General features: G+C 43.5%; 1 protein-coding gene across 1 annotated transcript in view; it reads right to left on the reverse strand.

Moving 5' to 3' along the window:
- Window positions 1–21,162, reverse strand: part of LOC126469882 (E3 ubiquitin-protein ligase HERC2) — an 846,528-nt gene that overhangs the window by 757,059 nt on the left and 68,307 nt on the right. Inside the window, exons 7-8 of the mRNA XM_050097213.1 lie at window positions 12,050–12,206; window positions 10,789–10,959 (exon numbers count right to left, since the gene is read on the reverse strand). Coding sequence (XP_049953170.1) covers window positions 10,789–10,959; window positions 12,050–12,206 — 328 coding nt within the window. The remainder of the gene's footprint in view (window positions 1–10,788; window positions 10,960–12,049; window positions 12,207–21,162) is intronic.

A 21,162-nucleotide genomic window follows, 5' to 3' on the forward strand; every position in this document is an offset into this window, starting at 1 on the left:
AGCAGACTGCTGCTCACCCTGTCTGCCAGATCATTTATGTATACAGAACATAACAGCAGTCCTATCACAGTTCCCTGGGGCACTCCTGACAATAGCCTTGTCTCTGATGAACACTCGCCATCAAGAACAACATACTGGGTTCTAAGTCTTTGAGAATGAAAACATGGCCCAAGTAGTCTGTATTCTTTTTATTATATGTGCTATTGACCAATTTAAATCTTGGGTTATTTACAAATGTGTATTTTACATTAAAATACATTACTGGTACATGTGGACAGGAATATGTCTTACTTCTGTGTGTATGTGGCACAAAAACAGTACAATATTGTACATGATTACATCTATTAGCCACCACAAACAGAAATATGTCATCACACAGTATAGTCACAGCTGTTATGATCATCCTAACAGCTGTGACTATATGATGAGATGACATCTTTCTGATTGTGCCTGCTAACAGATGTAACCATGTACAATACTGTATCATTTTTGTGCCACATACACACAGAAATAAAACGTATTCCTGTCCACACATACTAATGATGTATTACAATGAAAATGACCCAAGGCTGAAAACTGGCCGATCACATAGATAATAAAAATAATACAGCCTACTTGGACCATGTTCTCATTCTCAAAACATGTTGAAGGCCCACTGTGGACCCCCACAAAAATAAAATTTTACTAAGTTGTTGAGCCACTCACATGTCTGGGAACCTATTCCACATGTCTGTTCCTTCATTAACAGTCTCCAGTGGGGCTCTGTGTCAAATGCTTTCCAGAAATATGGAATTTGGCTGTTGTCTTTCATGCATAGTTCACAGTATATCATGTGAGAAAAGGACAAGTTGAGTTTTGCAGAAGCGATACTTAATGAAACCGTGCTGATTCATGGACAGAAGCTTCTCGGTCTCAAGAAAATTTATTATATTCAATACATTCAAGGATTCTGCAGTGGGTCCGCTCCTTTACCCTTCTTGTACATGAGTACAGCAGAGACATGCACTTTTTTCTAGTGACTTGGGACTTTCTGTTTGGCGACAGATTCATGACAAATGCAAGCTAAGTAAGGGGACAATGCCACAGAGTACTCTTTGCAAAACCAAACTGGGATTCCATCCGCACCTGGTGACTTACTTGTTTTCAACTCTTTCAGTTGTTTCTCTATGCCCGGGATGCTTATTACTATGTTGTCAATACGGGAGTCTGTGAGATGGTCAAACAATGGTATGTTTGTAGGATTCTCCTGCATGAACAGGGTTGCCACAAGGTTCCCCAAGTGAAATTCCCTGATATTTCCCTGATTTCCAGACAAGTTTTAGCATTTTTCCCTGACAAGTTTTGAGATCTCATGGGTAAGTAAAGACATAAGTTGACAAAAAAATGTAAGGACTTCTGTATTTCTCCCCTGTGTGAGCAAAAATCTTAAGTACTTGCATCAACATCTTTTGTAATGAAGTGTTTTTAGATGGAGAAAGCAAGCCAGATGGTATATGTGCTACAATAAGATCACTGTTGTTATTTTATTTCAATAAAACAAAACACATTTGGTGACAAAAATACACATTTCCTTGGAGTCACAAGACAGGTTTAAAATACCTTCACTGATTTCAGAAATAACCCCAGAAAAATGTAGGCCTATTGAAAGAAGATACACGTGGGTAAGAATTGTGTAAACCAACACTATAGGTAACCAGCAATAAAATGTTGGTTCTACTATGTTTGTTATTGTCAGTTATTACCCACTGTGATATGTCTATTATTTTACAGGTATTGTGTGATTTTCCTTTCTATAAATACATGAGTACATAGTGCAGAAACCACTAGTGACTGCCACCAGTTCCTTCTGCTTATCGTTTCTAATTTCTAATACATACACTACTTTTGAGGTGCCAAAATGTACTACAATAAATAACAGTCCAGTCGGCATTTAGTTGCGTCGCGTCGCGGCTCGGACGCATAGCGCGCTGAGCAGCACTCCAGACGTGTTTGTTTACTTGTCGCACGAGGTACTGCGTTCGCTGTTGTGATTTAGAGCTGTCTCTTACCACCAGGCAATGGTGAAACTCATGTTCGACAATTCCTACGCGCATCCAAAGGCTTATGAAATTGAACGGTTTCTGAGAGACGACATGCATGTCGATCCCCACGAGCTGATAGGCATACATCTGTGTATCACTGCCAGTATTGCCTATCTCAAGATGAAAAATGAAGAGGTATGTGGCAAACTAGTCCGACGTTCCACCAATGGCTACCGCTTTTGCCACTCTGACGCCAATGTAAGCACGGTTCCTGTGGACAATGCGGGTATGGGTGTGCGCACGGTGCGCATATTCAAACTGCCATTCGAGGTCCCGGCAGTGCTCATTACTGACGCGTTGCGGCCATACGGAATGGTCCTAAGCTACAAGGAAGAGAAGTGGAACACCTTTGAAACCTATCGCGTGCTCAATGGCATCCGACAGGTACGCATCGAACTCCGCAAACATGTGCCATCGTACGTGTTCATTGGAGGTTGCCGAGCCATTATTATTTATGACGGACAAACACGGATGTGTGCCGGCTGTGAATAGGAGGGCCATGTGTGATCCAATTGCCTCCAACACCGCCTCATCCAGGTGCCACATGCGGAACCAGTACAGACAGCCGTGCCAACCACTAACTATGTGGAAGCAGTGTGGCCGGTGTGCACAGATGTCATGCCCTTGCTGCAGTCAAATGCACCCATGAGCTCAGCCGCCGAAGCCGCCGTGACTGCGGAGTCGCCCGACAAGACACCCTTGCAAGACAAAATGCCCATAACTACCACCAGCACCACCACTATCACCGTCGTTGTACCAGAGGCATCATTTCTGGACGCTGGCCACCATTTCTGGACGCCGGCTGCATGGCCGAAGGTACTGATCCCAGCCCTTCAACGGACGCGGACACACGGACGAGGAAACAACGGTCACCAAAGCGTTATAAGAAACGTCGCCTCTCGATGGCAGATGACCAACAGGGTGGAGACAGGGAGCACGCTGCCGACACCGTCTCTGACATGCCATTGTCAGCAGAATCTACCAGAACTGCCTTAAGGCAGACATCTGACACCGCGGACAGGACGGTGGCCTCACCCAGCTCAGACGTTTCCATGACGGAGGCTACCATTTGCATCTACTCACTCCGAATTTAGATGTCCCATTCCTACCATGTGTGCACAGTCAATGTTAATGGCATATGCTCTGTCATCAATATGTGCATGTTCCACGATATGCTCCAGGCGGTGGACCTGGATATCATCCTCCTTCAAGAAGTCCATCCAGAGCTGCAACTTAATATTTATGGATACACAGCCTACAGCATCCCATCAAGCGATGCTGCCGGTGAAACCACCATCCTATTACACGACAGCATCAAGGTATCAAAAGTTACGTACCTGCCATCTGCACAAGGTGTAGCCGTCACGGTGGGAACAGTCCACCTGATCAATGTTTAAGCGCCCTCTGGGTCATCTCGACACAGAGAAAGGGTCATCTTTTATTCCGACAAAATTGCTCCACTGCTGAATGGGAATATGGAACACTACATCATAGGCGGTGATTTTAATAGCATCTTAGATCCAGCAGACCAAACACTGCACTACTCTACATGCTCAGCATTACAGGCTCTCGTGCGAGACCTGATGCTACATGACACATGGCGTCTCCTTCACAGGGATCGCCGTGGCTATATGTATTTCGCCAATCAGTCTGCCAGCCACCTCCAACGGATATAAGTCTCACAAGGACGCCGTGCCACGACAAGGGATGCAGAACTGTGTCCAACAGCTTTCACCGACCATTTGGCATACATCTGCTTGGTCACACTCCCCCAACAGCTCACATACCACAGCCGTGGTCCATGGACACTGAACATTTCCTATTTGTACAAGGACGCATGTCGGCGGGAGATGGCTGCTACGTGGGACCACTGCCTCCAGAGTTTGTATGCACATCCTGGTGGCTCGACCGTGCCAAGCCGGCCCCCTGACAGACACTCATGGGATATGGCCGTGACACAGCGTGCTGGCATCGGGCGACGTCGGAATTTTATTACGCTGCGCAGAGAGAACTCATGACCCAGCCGCCATCACATGAACGGCAGACAGAGGTTAATCGTCTCAAAGCTCGCCTACTCCGTCTCACCGCAGAACAGCTTGATGGAGCCCGAGTCCAGGCAAGGGTGCAGGATACCATCCCCACTAAATGGCATCCATATATCACGTTATCAGAGAGAGACGCCACCGCAAGCACCACCTTATAATGTCAGTAGAGACAGTAGAGGGTGGGCGCATCAACTCGCAGCATGCCATCGCTGTAGCATTACAGGTCGTTTAAGCCTGGGACACTAAAACTGTTCGTGAGTACGAAGACATCCTGTGCAGTCTGCCTGACCCAAGAGTAGTGGCCCAGGATGACGACCTGCAGGCTCCTATAACTACTGAAGTTTTAACAGCGGCCTTGGTATGTGGCACCCCCAACAAGTCACCGAGCCCAGATGTCTTACCGAAAGAATTCTACCGCACCTTCTATCCCCTGATGAGCGCTCAGTGGATTCAGATGTTTCAAGACCTCTTCCACGACGATTTTACTGTCCCCACAGATTTCCTTGAAGGCATCATGATACCAGTTCCCAAACCAAGCGGTTCTCACCAATGTCATGACTATCATCGTCTCACGCTACTGAACACGGATTATAAACTTTTCACCCATATCCTCTGCACTCATCTTCAGACCACCATTGGACACATGATCCATCCTGACCAGACACGTTTAGGCGGAGACAGTAACATCCACAGGCCACTTGGTGCCTACCAATACTTCACGGCGCTGGCAGTGGCCTGCCGCCTCCGAGGTGCTCTTGTCACCGTCAATTTTGATCATGCTTTTGATCTTATCGACCACAGTTTCCTTCGCGCTGTGCTCCAATGCATGGGACTCTCGCAGATGTCAGCAAGGGTGATCTTATGCTTAATTCACGGGGCGCGCTCCCGGATTATGATCAAAGGACACCAGATTGAACACATCAGTCTTGGATGGTCGGTGTGACAGGGATGTCCTTTATCAGGAGTCTTATTCGCGGCGGCCCACGAACCTGCACTGTACAGCCTTCACCAATGACTGGAAGGCATCAGCATTTGAGGCGTGACTTTCCGATGTGCCACCTTCGCAGACGATGTGGTGCTCTTGGTGCAGTCGAGCAACGAAATCCAAGCAACATGTCAGTGGTTGTGCCGCTACGGCGCGGTATTGGGCAGCGTCGTCAACATGTGCAAGATGACATACATGGATGTTGGGAGAGGCCTTCTATACCCAACAGCCGTCCCCTTCCAAAAGGTTCCCTCACTGAAAGCACTAGGGGTGCAGTTCTCCAGTATAGTTCACCAAACTGCGACAGCCACATATCGCCGGCTACTACAAAGGACACAGATGCTGCTCTGTGATAGCAGATACCGCAATATGGATATAATTCCCCAAACACATTACGTCAACACTTATCTAGCGTCCAATCTTAATTATTTTGCATACACTTTACTGCTAACAGCCACCATGGCCCGCACTTTCCAGGCGGCGTACAGACAATTTGTGAGTGCAGGTTATATATTCAAGGTTCGCTACACTAATTTGACGAGGCCTCCACTGGCAGGGGGCCTGGGGTTGACTCACACCCACAACCGCGCACGGGCACTGTACCTATGGATGATGCGGCTCGCATGGACCACGACCAACAACAGTTTGATGGGGAAGCTGCTGCAGATCGTCGTGCCACAAGATCTGCATCCACCGGCCGCCGTGGGCCACATAGCTGTCTCAGGCCCACATCAGCGATTTTTTGGTCGAACTGAGTTACATGACTGAGGATCTGCCAGGGACAAGGACGCCGAGCACGAGAGATTACTACCGCATCTATCAGGCACGACAACGTCGAACAACAACATCCAACCATCCGCTGGACCAGGGTGTGTTGAGCCGTCCACACCCCATACCTGCCCACGTACGCTCATTCCCTGAGGTATATGGTGGTGAACGGCAAATTAGCCACACGCCAGCACCTCCATTCCATCCATCTCACCGACAACCCTTTGTGTCCACACTGTGCCGTCGTCGATTCGGAAGCACGCCGCCTGACATGTGCTGTGACAGGCAGATACTGGGATCTTGGGCAATGTATGCTGGTGCTCCTGTTGTGATGACAGCCAGAGTCTGTAACACCAGACGAACTCCTACACCCAAATACCACTTACTTTCCCACTATAAGAACGAACACCGTCAACTGGCTGAAGGGCATGGTTCTGTATTACATTTTGCAAGCCGCTCCCGAAAACGCTCTGGACTAGTGGATCCAACTGATAACGACTCATGAGGCGTTCCACCACCATGCATTGTACTGCACATGACTATCAAACTATTTAGGCACATTATTTGAGGATTGTCCTGCCCATTGGGGCATTCTGAGTACTAAAAGGCACACTTAAAAATGATTCACAGCACACGATTGATCCTCAGAGCAAAGAGTTTAGAGGGAGTCCCCCTTGCAGTCATTATGCAAAGACGCTTCTGGTGGCAGTAGTAGGATCCATATATATATATATGGATGGATATGTGTGTGTGTGTGTGTGTGTGTGTGTGTGTGTGCGCGAGTGTATACCCGCCCTTTTTTTCCCCCTAAGGTAAGTCTTTCCGCTCCCAGGATTGGAATGACTCCTTACCCTCTCCCTTAAAACCCACTTCCTTTCGTCTTTCCCGCTCCTTCCCTCTTTCCTGATGAGGCAACAGTTTGTTGCGAAAGCTTGAATTTTGTGTGTATGTATGTGTTTCTATCGACCTGCCAGCGCTTTCGTATGGTAAGTCACATCATCTTTGTTTTTAAATATATTTTTCCCGCGTGGAATGTTTCCCTATATATAGTAGATTTGCAGTCATCATACTTGCATTGTAATGAATAGAGAGAAAATGTACCCTTACAGTTTGGTCACAGCAATATAAGAAAAACATGGATTGTGTGATAGGTAATCAGTTTTGACAGTGGTGCTGCCTAATAGGACCAATGATGAGTTCCTGTCTTATAACACTAACACTGTCTTCGCATTTCAGTCTACAGTGAGAGGAATCATATCTCTTTATTAAAAAAAATTGAAAAATGTTTAGTGTGTTACAAGACATTTAATACTTTTAGGAGGTTCGGTTTATAAAGGCATTATAGATCTCATGACATCAAAGAATATGGACATGGAAAATGTAAAAGGCTTGAACATGTACATGAGGTTTTAAAACTCAAAAAGAAGATCTTTCAAGAGGAGGAAGAAGTTGATGAAAAATCGAAGCAGTCTGTTGTTCCAGTGAGCTACAAAATGGAACATTTTATTGGCGGCCACCTATAGTGTTAGTTTACACAACTCTTACCCACCTTATACACTTCTTTCAATAGGACTACATTTTTCTGGGGTTATTTCTGAAATCAGTGAAGGTATTTTAAACCTGTCTTGCGACTCCAAGGAAATGTGTATTTTTGTCACCATATGTGTTTTGTTTTATTGAAGTAAAATAAAAACAGTGATCTTATTGAAGCACATATACCATATTTTTCTTTTCCATAAGGGCCTGAGAGAAAGGTCGGGGACAAAGAGGGCAAGGGTTGTCTTCCGAGGCCTGGCCTCAATGTCCCGTTCCCACCCTCGCAGCACCAAGGAAAGGCGAAAGCTTGAATTTTGTGTGTATGTATGTGTCTGTTTGTGTTTCTATCGACCTGCCAGCGCTTTCGTATGGTAAGTCACATCATCTTTGTTTTTAAATATATTTTTCCCGCGTGGAATGTTTCCATATATATATATATATATGGAAGCCAGCGCTTTCGTATGGTAAGTCACATCATCTTTGTTTTTAAATATATATATGGAAACATTCCACGCGGGAAAAATATATTTAAAAACAAAGATGATGTGACTTACCATACGAAAGCGCTGGCAGGTCGATAGAAACACAAACAGACACATACATACACACAAAATTCAAGCTTTCGCCTTTCCTTGGTGCTGCGAGGGTGGGAACGGGACATTGAGGCCAGGCCTCGGAAGACAACCCTTGCCCTCTTTGTCCCCGACCTTTCTCTCAGGCCCTTATGGAAAAGAAAAATATGGTATATGTGCTTCAATAAGATCACTGTTTTTATTTTACTTCAATAAAACAAAACACATATGGTGACAAAAATACACATTTCCTTGGAGTCGCAAGACAGGTTTAAAATACCTTCACTGATTTCAGAAATAACCCCAGAAAAATGTAGTCCTATTGAAAGAAGTGTATAAGGTGGGTAAGAGTTGTGTAAACTAACACTATAGGTGGCCGCCAATAAAATGTTCCATTTTGTAGCTCACTGGAACAACAGACTGCTTCGATTTTTCATCAAATTCTTCCTCCTCTTGAAAGATCTTCTTTTTGAGTTTTAAAACCTCATGTACATGTTCAAGCCTTTTACATTTTCCATGTCCATATTCTTTGATGTCATGAGATCTATAATGCCTTTATAAACCGAACCTCCTAAAAGTATTAAATGTCTTGTAACACACTAAACATTTTTCAATTTTTTTTAATAAAGAGATATGATTCCTCTCACTGTAGACTGAAATGCGAAGACAGTGTTAGTGTTATAAGACAGGAACTCATCATTGGTCCTATTAGGCAGCACCACTGTCAAAACTGATTACCTATCACACAATCCATGTTTTTCTTATATTGTTGTGACCAAACTGTAAGGGTACATTTTCTCTCTATTCATTACAATGCAAGTATGATGACTGCAAATCTACTCACAAGTAGTAGCCTGAGCAGAACCAAGTACTGATGTTCAAAATTAGTGAGTTGTTAAGCCCTGTGATAACAGGTGATATGAAAAAGCACACATGGAAGAAACTGGAATAAAGTCTGCCGATGCTCCCAGGAATGAATGCTGAACATAGGGAGGCACAGTGACCATGTTGTGCAAAACTTTTGAATGTGATCGATGCAATGTTTTAAGGGAGATGTAACCTGAAAGTAGATACCCATGACTTTCACTATCTCTTAATTCCTCCCCCCCCCCCCCCCCTCCTCCTCCTCTCCTTACCCCCTACTCTAGTAGCAGCTTCTTTCTCTCCTTCTCCTTCACTTCACACTAATTTCAATGTATTTCTTATGTGTATAGCATCTCAATTTCTCCATTTCTTCGACTTTCCCTGCCCCTCCCAACCCCAAACACCACCCTCAGCCCCTAATTATGATGCAACTTCCCCTTTCCTTCCAAATTTTCATGTTATCTTTCCCAAATTCCCTTTTTGTACTTTCTTATTCCCCATATCCCATTAAATTTATTGCTTTATCGTATCTGCTTTAGTTCAATACCTATAAGACTCTCACCTTCTACACCCCAAATAGGCGTGTTTTACTGTAACATATTTTACACAGTAACAGTTGCAACTACTTAAGAGATTGCAAGGCACTCTCATCACTTTCTCCAATCCTAAAAAAGAACTTGTCAAAATAAATCCCAAAAAACTATACACTATGTCAACGATTCCCCATCATTTATAATGATTTAACAATCAGAATGTTAAGGCATTAACTTCCTTTAAGGTTTCACAGGACAGTTATTTAAAATTCTCCATAGACCTGACTCTCAATGATTTTCTTTGAACCTGGATCCACAGCTGCTAAGAATTTTTAAGGTTCCATTCTGCTTGTCTCTGGTGAAGTGGGAGTGGGAGATGGAAGAAAGGAGGGGGATAGTGGAAGGGAATATTGAAAGAGTGGCAGGTGGTGGTTGGAAGGTGGTGGGCGGTAGGTGGTGGGTGGCTGGAAGTGAGAGGTAGCAGGTACACTGCAAAGAAATGTGGGATGGAGAGGTTGTAGATGCATTAGGTAGCATTGTGGCACAGGTACTGGCACCAATGTGCTCACGTAGTGCACTATGAAGATGGAGAGGAGTAGTGAATTGTGAATGGAAAACAGAAGATAGAGAAATGGGAGACTTCAGGCAAGAGCATGTGGATGCAGCATGAGTGAAATTAAAGAGTCCTGGTGCAGGGAAGGAAAAGTTGGTGCAGGGCAGAGGGCTGGTGGAAATCCCACCAGGAGGATTAGGGATCAAAAGATGTGTTACTCCCATCTACATAATTCAGAAAAGCTGTTGTTGGAGGGATGGATCCAGATGGCAAGGGCTGTGATGCAGGCATGAAATCAAGCATATTGTGCTCAGTAATGTGTCCCCCATTGGGTTGTCAATGCTGCTCTTGGCCACAGTTTGGCAGTGGTCATTCATATGAGTGAACAGTTGGTTGGGGGTCATACCCCTACGAAATTCTGTGCAAAAATTATAGCAGAGCTGGCATATGACACAGCTGCTTTTACAGATGGTCCTACCTCTTATAGAATAGGACCTATGCCATACAATCAGCCAGCACAATGTAGCCACACAGGTGTGTGTGTGTGTGTGTGTGTGTGTGTGTGTACACTCTGGCTTGAAAAAGGATTCATCCCACCCAAAGCTAGCAAAGTTTTCAGTTGATGATTCAATGCCTCCACTATTTGGTACGATTCCTTAAATTATATATTGTCGCCAAACATGTTTAGGTAGTTGAAAATGGCCTAAGGCTGAAACTGAATTATAGAAAAGAAAGATAGTGATAAAATCCTGCACTCTGCCTTCAATACTGCCACATTAGTTAAACAATGTTTAAATTAATAAAATTTGGTGTCTGTAAAATGATCACTATATTAAACCTTAGTAAATTACCTATTATCATCCTGATATTTTCCCTTTTCCCACAGATGCAGCAATAACAATATAGCATCTAACATATAACTTAATGTTCCTCTCTGAATAGCTAATTCCAAAAGTAAACCAAGAGCTGTGTGACGGTCTGCAAGGGGAACTACATCCCAACCACGGCCTCTGTTCATATCTCTGAAACAAAAATAGCACAATTTCAGTTTAAAGCAAGTTTTAATTCAGACAATAAAATGACAGGGTGATACATAGAAAGGAATGTAGAAGAGTATTGGTTTTCCCCTCAGACATTCTGTTACCACCATAAGGTTTTGGGACAGGAAGGGGAGGAATACTGGATACATACTTAGAATAATAGGCAATACGTACTGTATTACAAGCAGTCTTATCACTCATGAATGTCAAAGAACATAACAGGAATCAGAATTCCATTTAATAATTATCTTACAATACAAAAAATTGAGATAGCAACTATTTCAATTTAGCTTTGTTTTATACCATGTGCTGTAGTGGTGTGTACATTAGAAGGCAGCTGCATGATGCATTCTGTGCAGAGAAGGAGAGAAGGAGAGAGAGAGAGAGAGAGAGAGAGAGAGAGAGAGAGAGAGAGAGAGAAATATGCAAAATGCTTTTCAGCCTCACCAGTGTGCTTTCTACCTCTGTCCCACACCTCGCACTACAAGTGTTGCCTACCCTGGTAACTGGCAATGCTGGAGAGAGCGCTACACTACTTCTGACTCTCCCTAGTATAATTCATATGCTCGGAAAACTATCTGTGTTGCTTCTTAAAGTAATATTATTGCATTTGCTTGCCATCCATAATGAACACTGTAGTGGCTAAGTAACCTCATTATACCTAAATGAACACAAAAATCAACACTACATATTCTATGTGCATCCCAAAGTGCATAATACAGTGAATTGTTGCAGAATGATGCTATTGGCTGGATCATCATGTGGTACACTGCTCCTTGCCATTGTGCATACCCCCAACACCCACCTTCTTACGTGCACACAACTACAGCGCATATCAGTTGATACTCATTTGAATAATGGCTAAACTAATATGCATACGTACAGGTGATTCGTATTTTCATACACGAGGAAAAAAGATGAATGCAACATATTAATGACTGCCATGAATATTAAACCATTCAAAATATTTTATCATTAGATACACTTAATTACCAGCAACAACCAATATAAAATGCAAGTGAATGAAGCTTATATAATTTCCAAGCATATATATAACTTCAAAGCTACATACCCAAGAACAACTTGACGCAAAAACTTTGCTGACAACTCCAGAACTTCTAACCATACTGGTGAAACTGAACTTTCATCAAACAGGGTAGCTTCAGATAAGGACTGAAGAGCCTCAAGAGATTCACTCAATAACTCGCTGCAGACATCAGCTTCTTCACCTATTAAAAATGAAAGTATGACAGCTCACATTGTGTGACTCAAAAATGAACTACAATGTAATGTTATGCTATCACATGTTGAGGATTTCCAAATTTTCTGAGGTAATGGAACTGCTCTACTCAATAAAGGTTAATGTATGTAACAAGTCAAGTTTAGTAAGAACTAACACTAACATCAACTACCTCAGTATTAAGACCAACAGGACAACTACCACACTGCACATTTTTAATCTGTGGAGTTCTAAAAATGTAAAAATATCAATAAGATAAAATCAGATTAAATTCTCTATACAGGGTGTCTGACTTAAAGGTACAAACAAAAGGTGCAAGTAGAAATCAATGAAAGAACCAAATAATCTTAATAAACAGAGCTCTGTAAGTAAATGGTTTCTCAGGTTGGATATATGGATTTGTTCCAGCCCTGTTGATAGTTTTGAAGAACTAGAGGAATTCATTCTGGATGGTTCTCAATGCATTTGTAACATGTTTGCGATTTCTGAAGGTGTACAGGCATTTATGAGGATATGTACTGAAGCATGCCTTCACATGAATGGTTGTCATATGGAACACTTGTTGTAATGTGTATCCTCGAGAACTCAGTCATAGGGCGCTGATGCAGTCATCATAATAAATCATATCTGTGGATATTATTGGTTTTTTCATTGTCCTTCACTCAATCATTTCCTTTGAATCTATAATATAACACTCTGCACATGTAACTGGGTGACTTAAACTCACGTGAGAAACAAAGTGACTAAACAATCACAAAAAACACATACATAGATTTTCAGCTCCAAGCATCCACTTTCCATTATCATACAAGTCAAATTGTCCCTGATTCAACAAAAGTTATTTCTCATATTATCATGTAGTAACCACAGTCAAGCCCAAATCAGGAAGCATGGTCATAAATGAAGTACAACACAAAGCACTGAAGGGATACTTATTACAGACACTAATGTACAGTTAGAACAGAACTGCCTCCTGGACGAATACTGCTGCTATTTTTACAAACACTGAATATTCCAGAATATGCAAACATAACAAACATATGAAATTTCAAGAACCTTCTTGAATTGATAAATACTGAACAACAAATTTTTGCGAATGCTCAAATTTGAACTGGCGACCTGCAGCATGCCAGCCAGCGACACTAATCACTACTCCACATGGCACAGAGCACAGTTCAAGCAATATATTTTTCCCCTTTAGCATTTCATCCAGGATATCATCCCACCTTCTACATGAAAGGCATCATCAACTACTTACTATTTTCCTTTAAAATTTACTTCTGTGAATTAGAGCAAAATAAGAAGAAAGGCTGATAGCAAAGAGGCTACAATGTTACAGCAGATGTAGGTTGCTGGTGGACCACTAAACATGGATCTATCCTATACATTAAATTTAATATGTGCACCTCACATCCTAAGTAAGCAGCCTGCATGGAAACTGGCCAGTGCCAGTTCATCCTATGTCTGTGACCTGAGCAAGGAACACCACACCTAGATGTACCAGTATTTACCAACAATAGGATATTGGACAGCACTTTCCACCACTTTTCCACCAAACATAAAATGATGTTATAATTCTACAGCAAGGCAGCAGCACATATAAAGACAGAATATTTTTCTGCGGTGTATCCCAGACAAGCTCTCTTAACCACTATGTCATCTTGTTCATTTTCCTGGATTTCAGTGTGTCCTGATATAATTTTTTTGTATCGTTTTCTCTATTAGACACATCTGCTAAATAACTTGGAGGGTCCTGAGCAAAACCAGAGCAAATGAGAAACTTCCTCCCCTGTTATTCCTCATCTAATCTAGTATTTTCTGAATTGCATACAAATTTTTGATCAAACCTTGCTATTCTCACATTGGGCTTGATAATGGAACAAAGACTTAAGAAAAATCAAGACACATTCATAGGATTTGTTGACATTGAAAAATCATTCTACATGGTAAAACAGTGCAAGATGTTTGCAATTCTCAGAAAAATAAGTGTAAGCTATGGGGAGAGAAGTATAATATACAACATGTACAAGAACAGAGAGGAAAAAAATAAGAATGGGAGACCAAGAATGATGTGTTCAGCTTAATATGCATGTGGCACAGGGATGCAACCTTTCACCCTCAGTGTTCAATCTATGCACTGAAGAACCAACAATGAAAATAACAGAAAAGTTCAAGAGTAGGTTTCAAATTAAGGGTAAAAGGATATCAGTAATAAGATTCGCTGAAGATATTGCTATCCTCTTTGAAGGCGAGGAAGAATTACAGGATGCAAGATCCCCTTGGGGTACCAAACCTCCATAAAAGTTTCTAACTTTAACCGTGAGTCCACAGTGCATTTTTAGCAAACACCATAAAACAATTCACAATGAAGTAGGTGTTATAACGTCAAGTTTAACACATATATTTCAGAATGACACAACACATATAAGTCACAGAGTAAGTTGACAAGCAAGACATGTGTACACGTTAGCATTTGAATGAGCACTGAGTCCCAGTCTAGCGGCCGCTGCTCGGCTGGCCGCTTAGGTGGCGCAGCTGCTGCATGGCTGGCAGACAGCGCCGCACGTAGAGGACGCGCGTAATTGCGCAGCGGCGCTTTGAATGATCGGTGAGTCACAACACTTCTCCCCCCTTTGAAATTGTTGCACTGGTCTTGATGGAGGTGTCCTGGAGATGGCTAACGTCCATAGGCGTTGTTTGACTCGCCGTAAAGTCTCGAGGAGGCGGCTTCCCGTACGGCCGGAAGTGTCCCCGATGATAACGGGTCGAGATGACAGGAGACGTAGGGGTCGAATCTGCTGGGGCCCCATGCACCAATCTGCCCGTTGTGGCAAGTCCAGTTGATATGACAGGAGACATGGGCGATGTGTCAGCGTCCGTTGGAGGAGGAGGCGAGTAGATTTGCTCTGACAGAGGATGGTCATCCGGTTCCTGCATGGGCACGTCTCCTGGTGGCATCCGTTCTTGTGCTGGCATCGCGATGACGGTGAGAGGGCTGCGTTGTGAGTATTGAGAAATGCCAAGATCCCGAGCGTCAGGTAGAGCCAAAGGTGGTGTAGCGGCATTTGGAACAGGCATTGCTGGCACACGAGGCCGAAGCTGGTCCGAATGACGCACTGCAACACCCGTGTCCATCTGGATTTCATACAGGCGTCTGCCACGGTGTCTTAAGATGCGACCCGGACTCCATTATGGCCGCCTGCCATATCCCCGTACCCAGACGAGGTCGTCAGCGGTGAACCGGCCAAGTGAAGGCACCCGCGGTCGTGAGGTGGAAGGCCACAGAAGATGAAGTAGCATGCGGGGCTGTCGGCCATGTAAGAGCTCAGCCGGGCTGTGGTCGCCCATGGGGGTGAAACGGTAAGATGCCAGAAACTGGAGAAGCGCATCATCAGCAGCAGAAGAAGTCAGAAGTTACCGCATCTGAGCCTTAAATGTGTAGACCAGTCATTCAGCCTCACCGTTGGATTGTGGATGGAACGGCGGGGCCATGACATGCATAATGCCTTGACGAGCACAAAAATCAGCAAATTCGGAAGAGGCAAATTGTGGACCATTATCAGTAACAAGAGTAGACGGAAGGCCTTCCAAAGAAAACATGCGGGCGAGAGCACTGGTGGTTGCCGTGGTGGTAGGCGACGTGCAATGGACAATGAAAGGAAAGTTAGAGTAGGCGTCAATTACGAGGAGCCAATAAGTACCTAAAAAGGGTCCCGCAAAGTCAGCATGAATGCTGTCCCAGGGCTTTTCAGGCGAAGGCCACGGTGACAAAGATGACTTCAGGGCAGCGGCCTGTGACGCACAATGGCCGCAGGCAGCGACCATATGTGCTATTTCAGAGTCGATGCCAGGCCAGTACACATGACGGCGCGCCAGAGATTTTGTGCGAGACACACCCGAGTGCCCTTGGTGAAGGAGGCGCAAGACCGAAGCACGCAAAGACGCAGGTACCACAACATGCGGCAAAGCATTGTCAGTGGAGAGGAGGATAACACCATCCCTAGCCGTGAGGCGGTAGCGCAAAGTGTAGTAGTTCCGCAATGGATCAGAAGTCTTAGTGGACGGGCGATCTGGCCAACCCTTCTGAATACAGCGTAAAACCCCAGGAGAGAGTACGGTCAGAACCCGTAGCAGCCGCCAGCCTGTCTCCAGTGATGGGGAACCCGTCCACAATCCGCTGCTCGGCAACTTCCAGGTGGAAACACAAAAGTTCGTCCCTATCGAATGCCTGATCAGGACCCATGGGAAGGCGAGACAGAGCATCAGCATTCGCATGTTGAGCCATTGGCCAGAAATGAATCTCATAATTGAAACGAGACAAGTAAAGAGCCCAACGCTGGAGGCGGTGTGCAGCCTTGTCGGGAAGTGACGTTGATGGATGAAACAAGGAAACAAGTGGTTTGTGATCCATAACAAGATGAAATTTTGGGCCATAGAGAAAAATACCGAACTTATGAAGAGCATAAATAATGGCCAAAGCTTCTTTCTCAATTTGAGAATACTTTTGTTGGGCATCCGTGAGTGTTTTGGAGGCATAAGCAATGGGTCGTTCCAAACCGTCAGAAAAACGGTGCGCAAGGACTGCACCGACCCCGTATTGAGAGGCGTGTGTGGCAAAAACAAGATGTTGGCCAGGTCGATAAGTAGCCAGGCACAGGGCCTGTTTCAGCATAGTCTTCAATTTCTGGAAAGCCGCTTCGCATGGCGTGGACCAGTGAAAAGGCACGTTTTTATGCAACAGGCGATGCAACGGCTGAGCCACCAAAGCCGCAGATGCTAAAAACTAGTGATAGTATGCTATTTTCCCCAAGAAGGCCTGCAGTTCCTTAACAGATGTAGGGCGAGGAAGGGCATCGATCGCAACGACAGTTTGCTGAAGCGGACGAATACCATCCCGAGAGAGTTGAAACCCCAACTACGTGATAGATGCCTGAAAAAATTGTGATTTCTGAAGATTACACTTAAGACCGGCAGTCTGTATGACATGAAAAAGTGTGTGGAGATTTTGAAGATGTTCTTCAGTGGTGGAGCCAGTGACAACAATGTCGTCCATGTAATTGATACACCCAGAGACAGGGAGCAATAATTGTTCCAAGAATCGCTGAAAGAGAGCAGGGGTGCTAGCAACCCCGAATGGCAAGTGTTGGTATTGATAGAGGCCGAAAGGCGTGTTAAGGACCAGAAACTGCCGGGAAGCAGCGTCGAGAGGAAGTTGATGATAAGCTTCTGATAGGTCAATTTTAGAAAAATACTGGCATCCAGCAAGTTTAGTGAACAGTTTTTCAGGTCGGGGCATAGGGTAAGTGTCGATGAGGCATTGAGCATTTACAGTGGCTTTGAAATCGCCACGGAGACGAATATCACCATTTGGCTTAGCAACGACGACAGGAGAGGACCACTCACTGGAAGTGACAGGAAGCAAGACCCCTGAAGTAGTGAGACGATCCATCTCCCGTTTTACCTGATCACGAAGGGCCACAGGAATGGGCCGAGCCTGAGAAAACTTAGGCCGAGCAGTGGGTTTGAGTATGATATGAGCTTCAAAGTCGTTTGCACAGCCTAACCCAGGAAAAAAAAGGGACAAAAATGTTGTCGACAAGGAATCCAGTTGAGCATAAGGAATAGCATCAGAGACAATACTGACAGAGTCATCTATGGAGAACACAAAAACGTGAAAGGCATCGAAACCAAAAAGATTTTCTACGTTGCTCTGGTTGAACACAAATATGGGAACAGACCGAACGACGGATTTGTAAGATACCTCAGCATTAAACTGTTCCAAGAGAGAAATCTTCTGTTTACTGTACGTCCGTAATTGCCGAGTGACAGGTGACAGGAGTGGAGAACCCAACTGAAGATACGTCTGAGAATTAATTATGGTGGCAGCAGAATCGGTATCCACTTGCATGCGAACATCTCGACCAAGGATTTGGGCAGTGAGGAATAACTTCCCTGAAAGGGAAGAAGTGCAATTGACAGACAACACAGAATCAGAATCAGCGTCATGTTCATGAACATCATGTATGCGGTCGGATTTGCAAACGGAAGACACATGACCTTTCTTTTTGCAATTGTGACACACAGCCCAACGTTGGGGACAATCCTCGCGTTAATGTTTCGTAAAACACCGCAGACATGAAGGAAGTTGCCGGGGGTTTTGCTGCAGTTTCTTAGCGGGTTGCTTACGGCTAGGCCGAGGTTGCACGTGGGAGCGCACTGCGGCCACGTCGGCCGGCGGGGACGTGCCGCACGCATCGTCAACAGCGCACAGAGTTTGTATTTCCCCGACATCACCCCACGCCTCTATTTGCGCCCCAGCGGCACGAGCAATTTCAAAAGACTGAGCAATCGAGAGAACTTCATCTAGAGTCGGATTCGCCAACTGAAGGGCACGTTGCCGAACTTCTTTGTCAGGCGCAGACCGGATAATAGCATCCCGTACCATGGAATCGGCATAGGATTCTTTGTGAATGTTAGTAACAAACTGACACTTTCGACTGAAGCCGTGAAGGTCAGCAGCCCAAGCGTGATAGGATTGATGTGGCTGTTTTTGACAACGATAAAAGGTAACACGAGAGGCTACCACATGCGTTTGCTTTTGAAAATAGACAGACAGAAGTGAGCACATTTCAGCAAAGGACAAAGACACAGGATCCTTCAAAGGAGCCAATTGCAACAACAACCGATACATTTGAGGCGAAATCCAGGAAAGGAACAAAGACTTACATGGTTGTTCGTCCGTGACATGAAATGCCAAGAAGTGCTGTCGAAGACGTTTTTCATAATCAGACCAGTCTTCCGCCGTCTCGTCGCAAGGAGGAAAAGGAGGTATAGCCAACGACGAGAGCGGCTGGCCGCTTAGGTGGTGCAGCTGCTGCATGGCCGGCAGACAGCGCCGCACCTAGAGGACGTGCGTAATTGCGCGGCGGCGCTTTGAATGATCGGCGAGTCACAACAGTAGGTGAAGAAAGTTATTGCAAGAAGTTACTAAAACCCGAGAGCACAATTAAGTCGACAAGTACAGAGAACATACTCCGATTACATCCAATCACCAACTACCCTATCACTGACAGAGAGATTGGTGCCCAGCCGAAATCTCTAGCATACTTCTTAAGGCTTCGTAGCTATTCATTCATGGTCGATACCTTGATGATATTAATTTGTTTACTATTTTAACAGGTTTACTGTGTAGTGGTATTGTTGTATTAAAACTCTGATGATAGGAAGGCTCTGTCTAGTGTTTGCTGTTCCACTAGTGGACTTTGATAACTACTGTTTAATAAAGAAAATTCTGAGTTTTGCACCAAAATGTATGTGAGTCCCCTATGTATAAGTTGCCAAGCCAGATCCTTTCTTATGGCTCGCATACCTCTCCTTGCTCCAGCAACTCACTACAGCATCATATGACTCCTCCTTTGTCCATGCCTACGTGGGAAACAGCTTTTGAATCGATAGTGATGTTTCTTGCAGTGCTGTTTAAGGGAGCAAATTACTTCTTCTAGATGTGGTGTCCCAATAAAATACAAAATTTAGAAAATAAAATGTTGTCCAAAATAAGAGGAACCTCACATACTCACCTTGGTGAGTTCTTTTCAAAGAAGTTTTAACAAAATTCCAATTCTGAAAATAACATGGTTACACTATTATTATTCATAGGAGTAACCTGTACATTTTGGCATTACTTTATTTCTATGGAGGAAACATATGTCTTTCCTAGGAATCAGAAACAGTTACAGAATTTCATTATTAACTGCTCAAAAACACAAATTTTCCACTAACTGGTTTTGTTTCAGATTTACCACAAATAAACAAATCTTAGAAATTTACAGAACTATATCAAATGCATATTGATTTCCTGTTCTTTCATATCATTGTAACATTCAAATGTTATCTGCCATGCTCTCTTAGTATTAATATTCATTTCAATTCTGTATTTTACCAAACAACCAACACCTTAAATTTGACAAAGAATATGCCATATTTCATAAACAATCTGTAAGACAATAAATACTGTTATCAAATGAACTGCTTCTCTCATGCAGTATGAAACCATGTAATTATCTGTAATAAAGTTTTTCTCATATTAAATCAATGTTAAAATTTTCTTGCTAAATAAAGTTTTGATATCAATCAGCTTTCAGACAACATTTTTACACCACTCTAAATACACAAAATACACCAGCACTTAAATTTTTTCAGCTGATTAGTTCTCATAGAAACATTTTAATACTGCACACAACACAAAGTATGAAGAAAGATGCCTTTATCAGTGACTAATGTCACTCAAGGTACACAAATACATTAGACACAGGATATTTATTTTTCCATTTACCCCATTACAGAACATCTTTCCACCACAACTCTTTTAACAAGCCTTTATGACTACATGGTCATTTTTATAGCACATGCCACTGACACTTTATCTTTATTTACACCACTTTTCACTTGTTCATCATCAAATCTAGTGATCCTGGGTGTAGTGGATCTACTATGCCTCACGGTTTTTCTTCATCATTACGCAGTATCCAACCATGACTTTTTCTTTATTGAGAGGGACAGTGGTTCTGACTTTTAGTACCAGTTATCTGGTTATCATGGCTTCAAACTTCCTATGATTCTGTGTGTCATCAATTTTATTGTAGGTATATGTGACAAAAGAAATATATTTTAGACATAACTTACAAATTATATTTTAGAATTTCTACACTATACGAATACTATCAATTATTTTCTTTCTCTGCCCAAGAGGGACACAAATATTTTTAAAATTTCCAAATAATTAGTGAATGAATCTCCTCTCTTTAAATGCAAAACAGTATTTATTAGCCAAACCATTTCATAATAACATCAAATCCATCCCATGATAACAATAATACTGATAAATTATGTTTATATAACATTTCATGACAACAGCAATGTTTACCATTTCTGTTTACAAACATCTT

This window comes from Schistocerca serialis, chromosome 3 (assembly GCF_023864345.2).
Source record: "Schistocerca serialis cubense isolate TAMUIC-IGC-003099 chromosome 3, iqSchSeri2.2, whole genome shotgun sequence".
In the NCBI taxonomy this organism is placed as follows: domain Eukaryota; kingdom Metazoa; phylum Arthropoda; class Insecta; order Orthoptera; family Acrididae; genus Schistocerca; species Schistocerca serialis.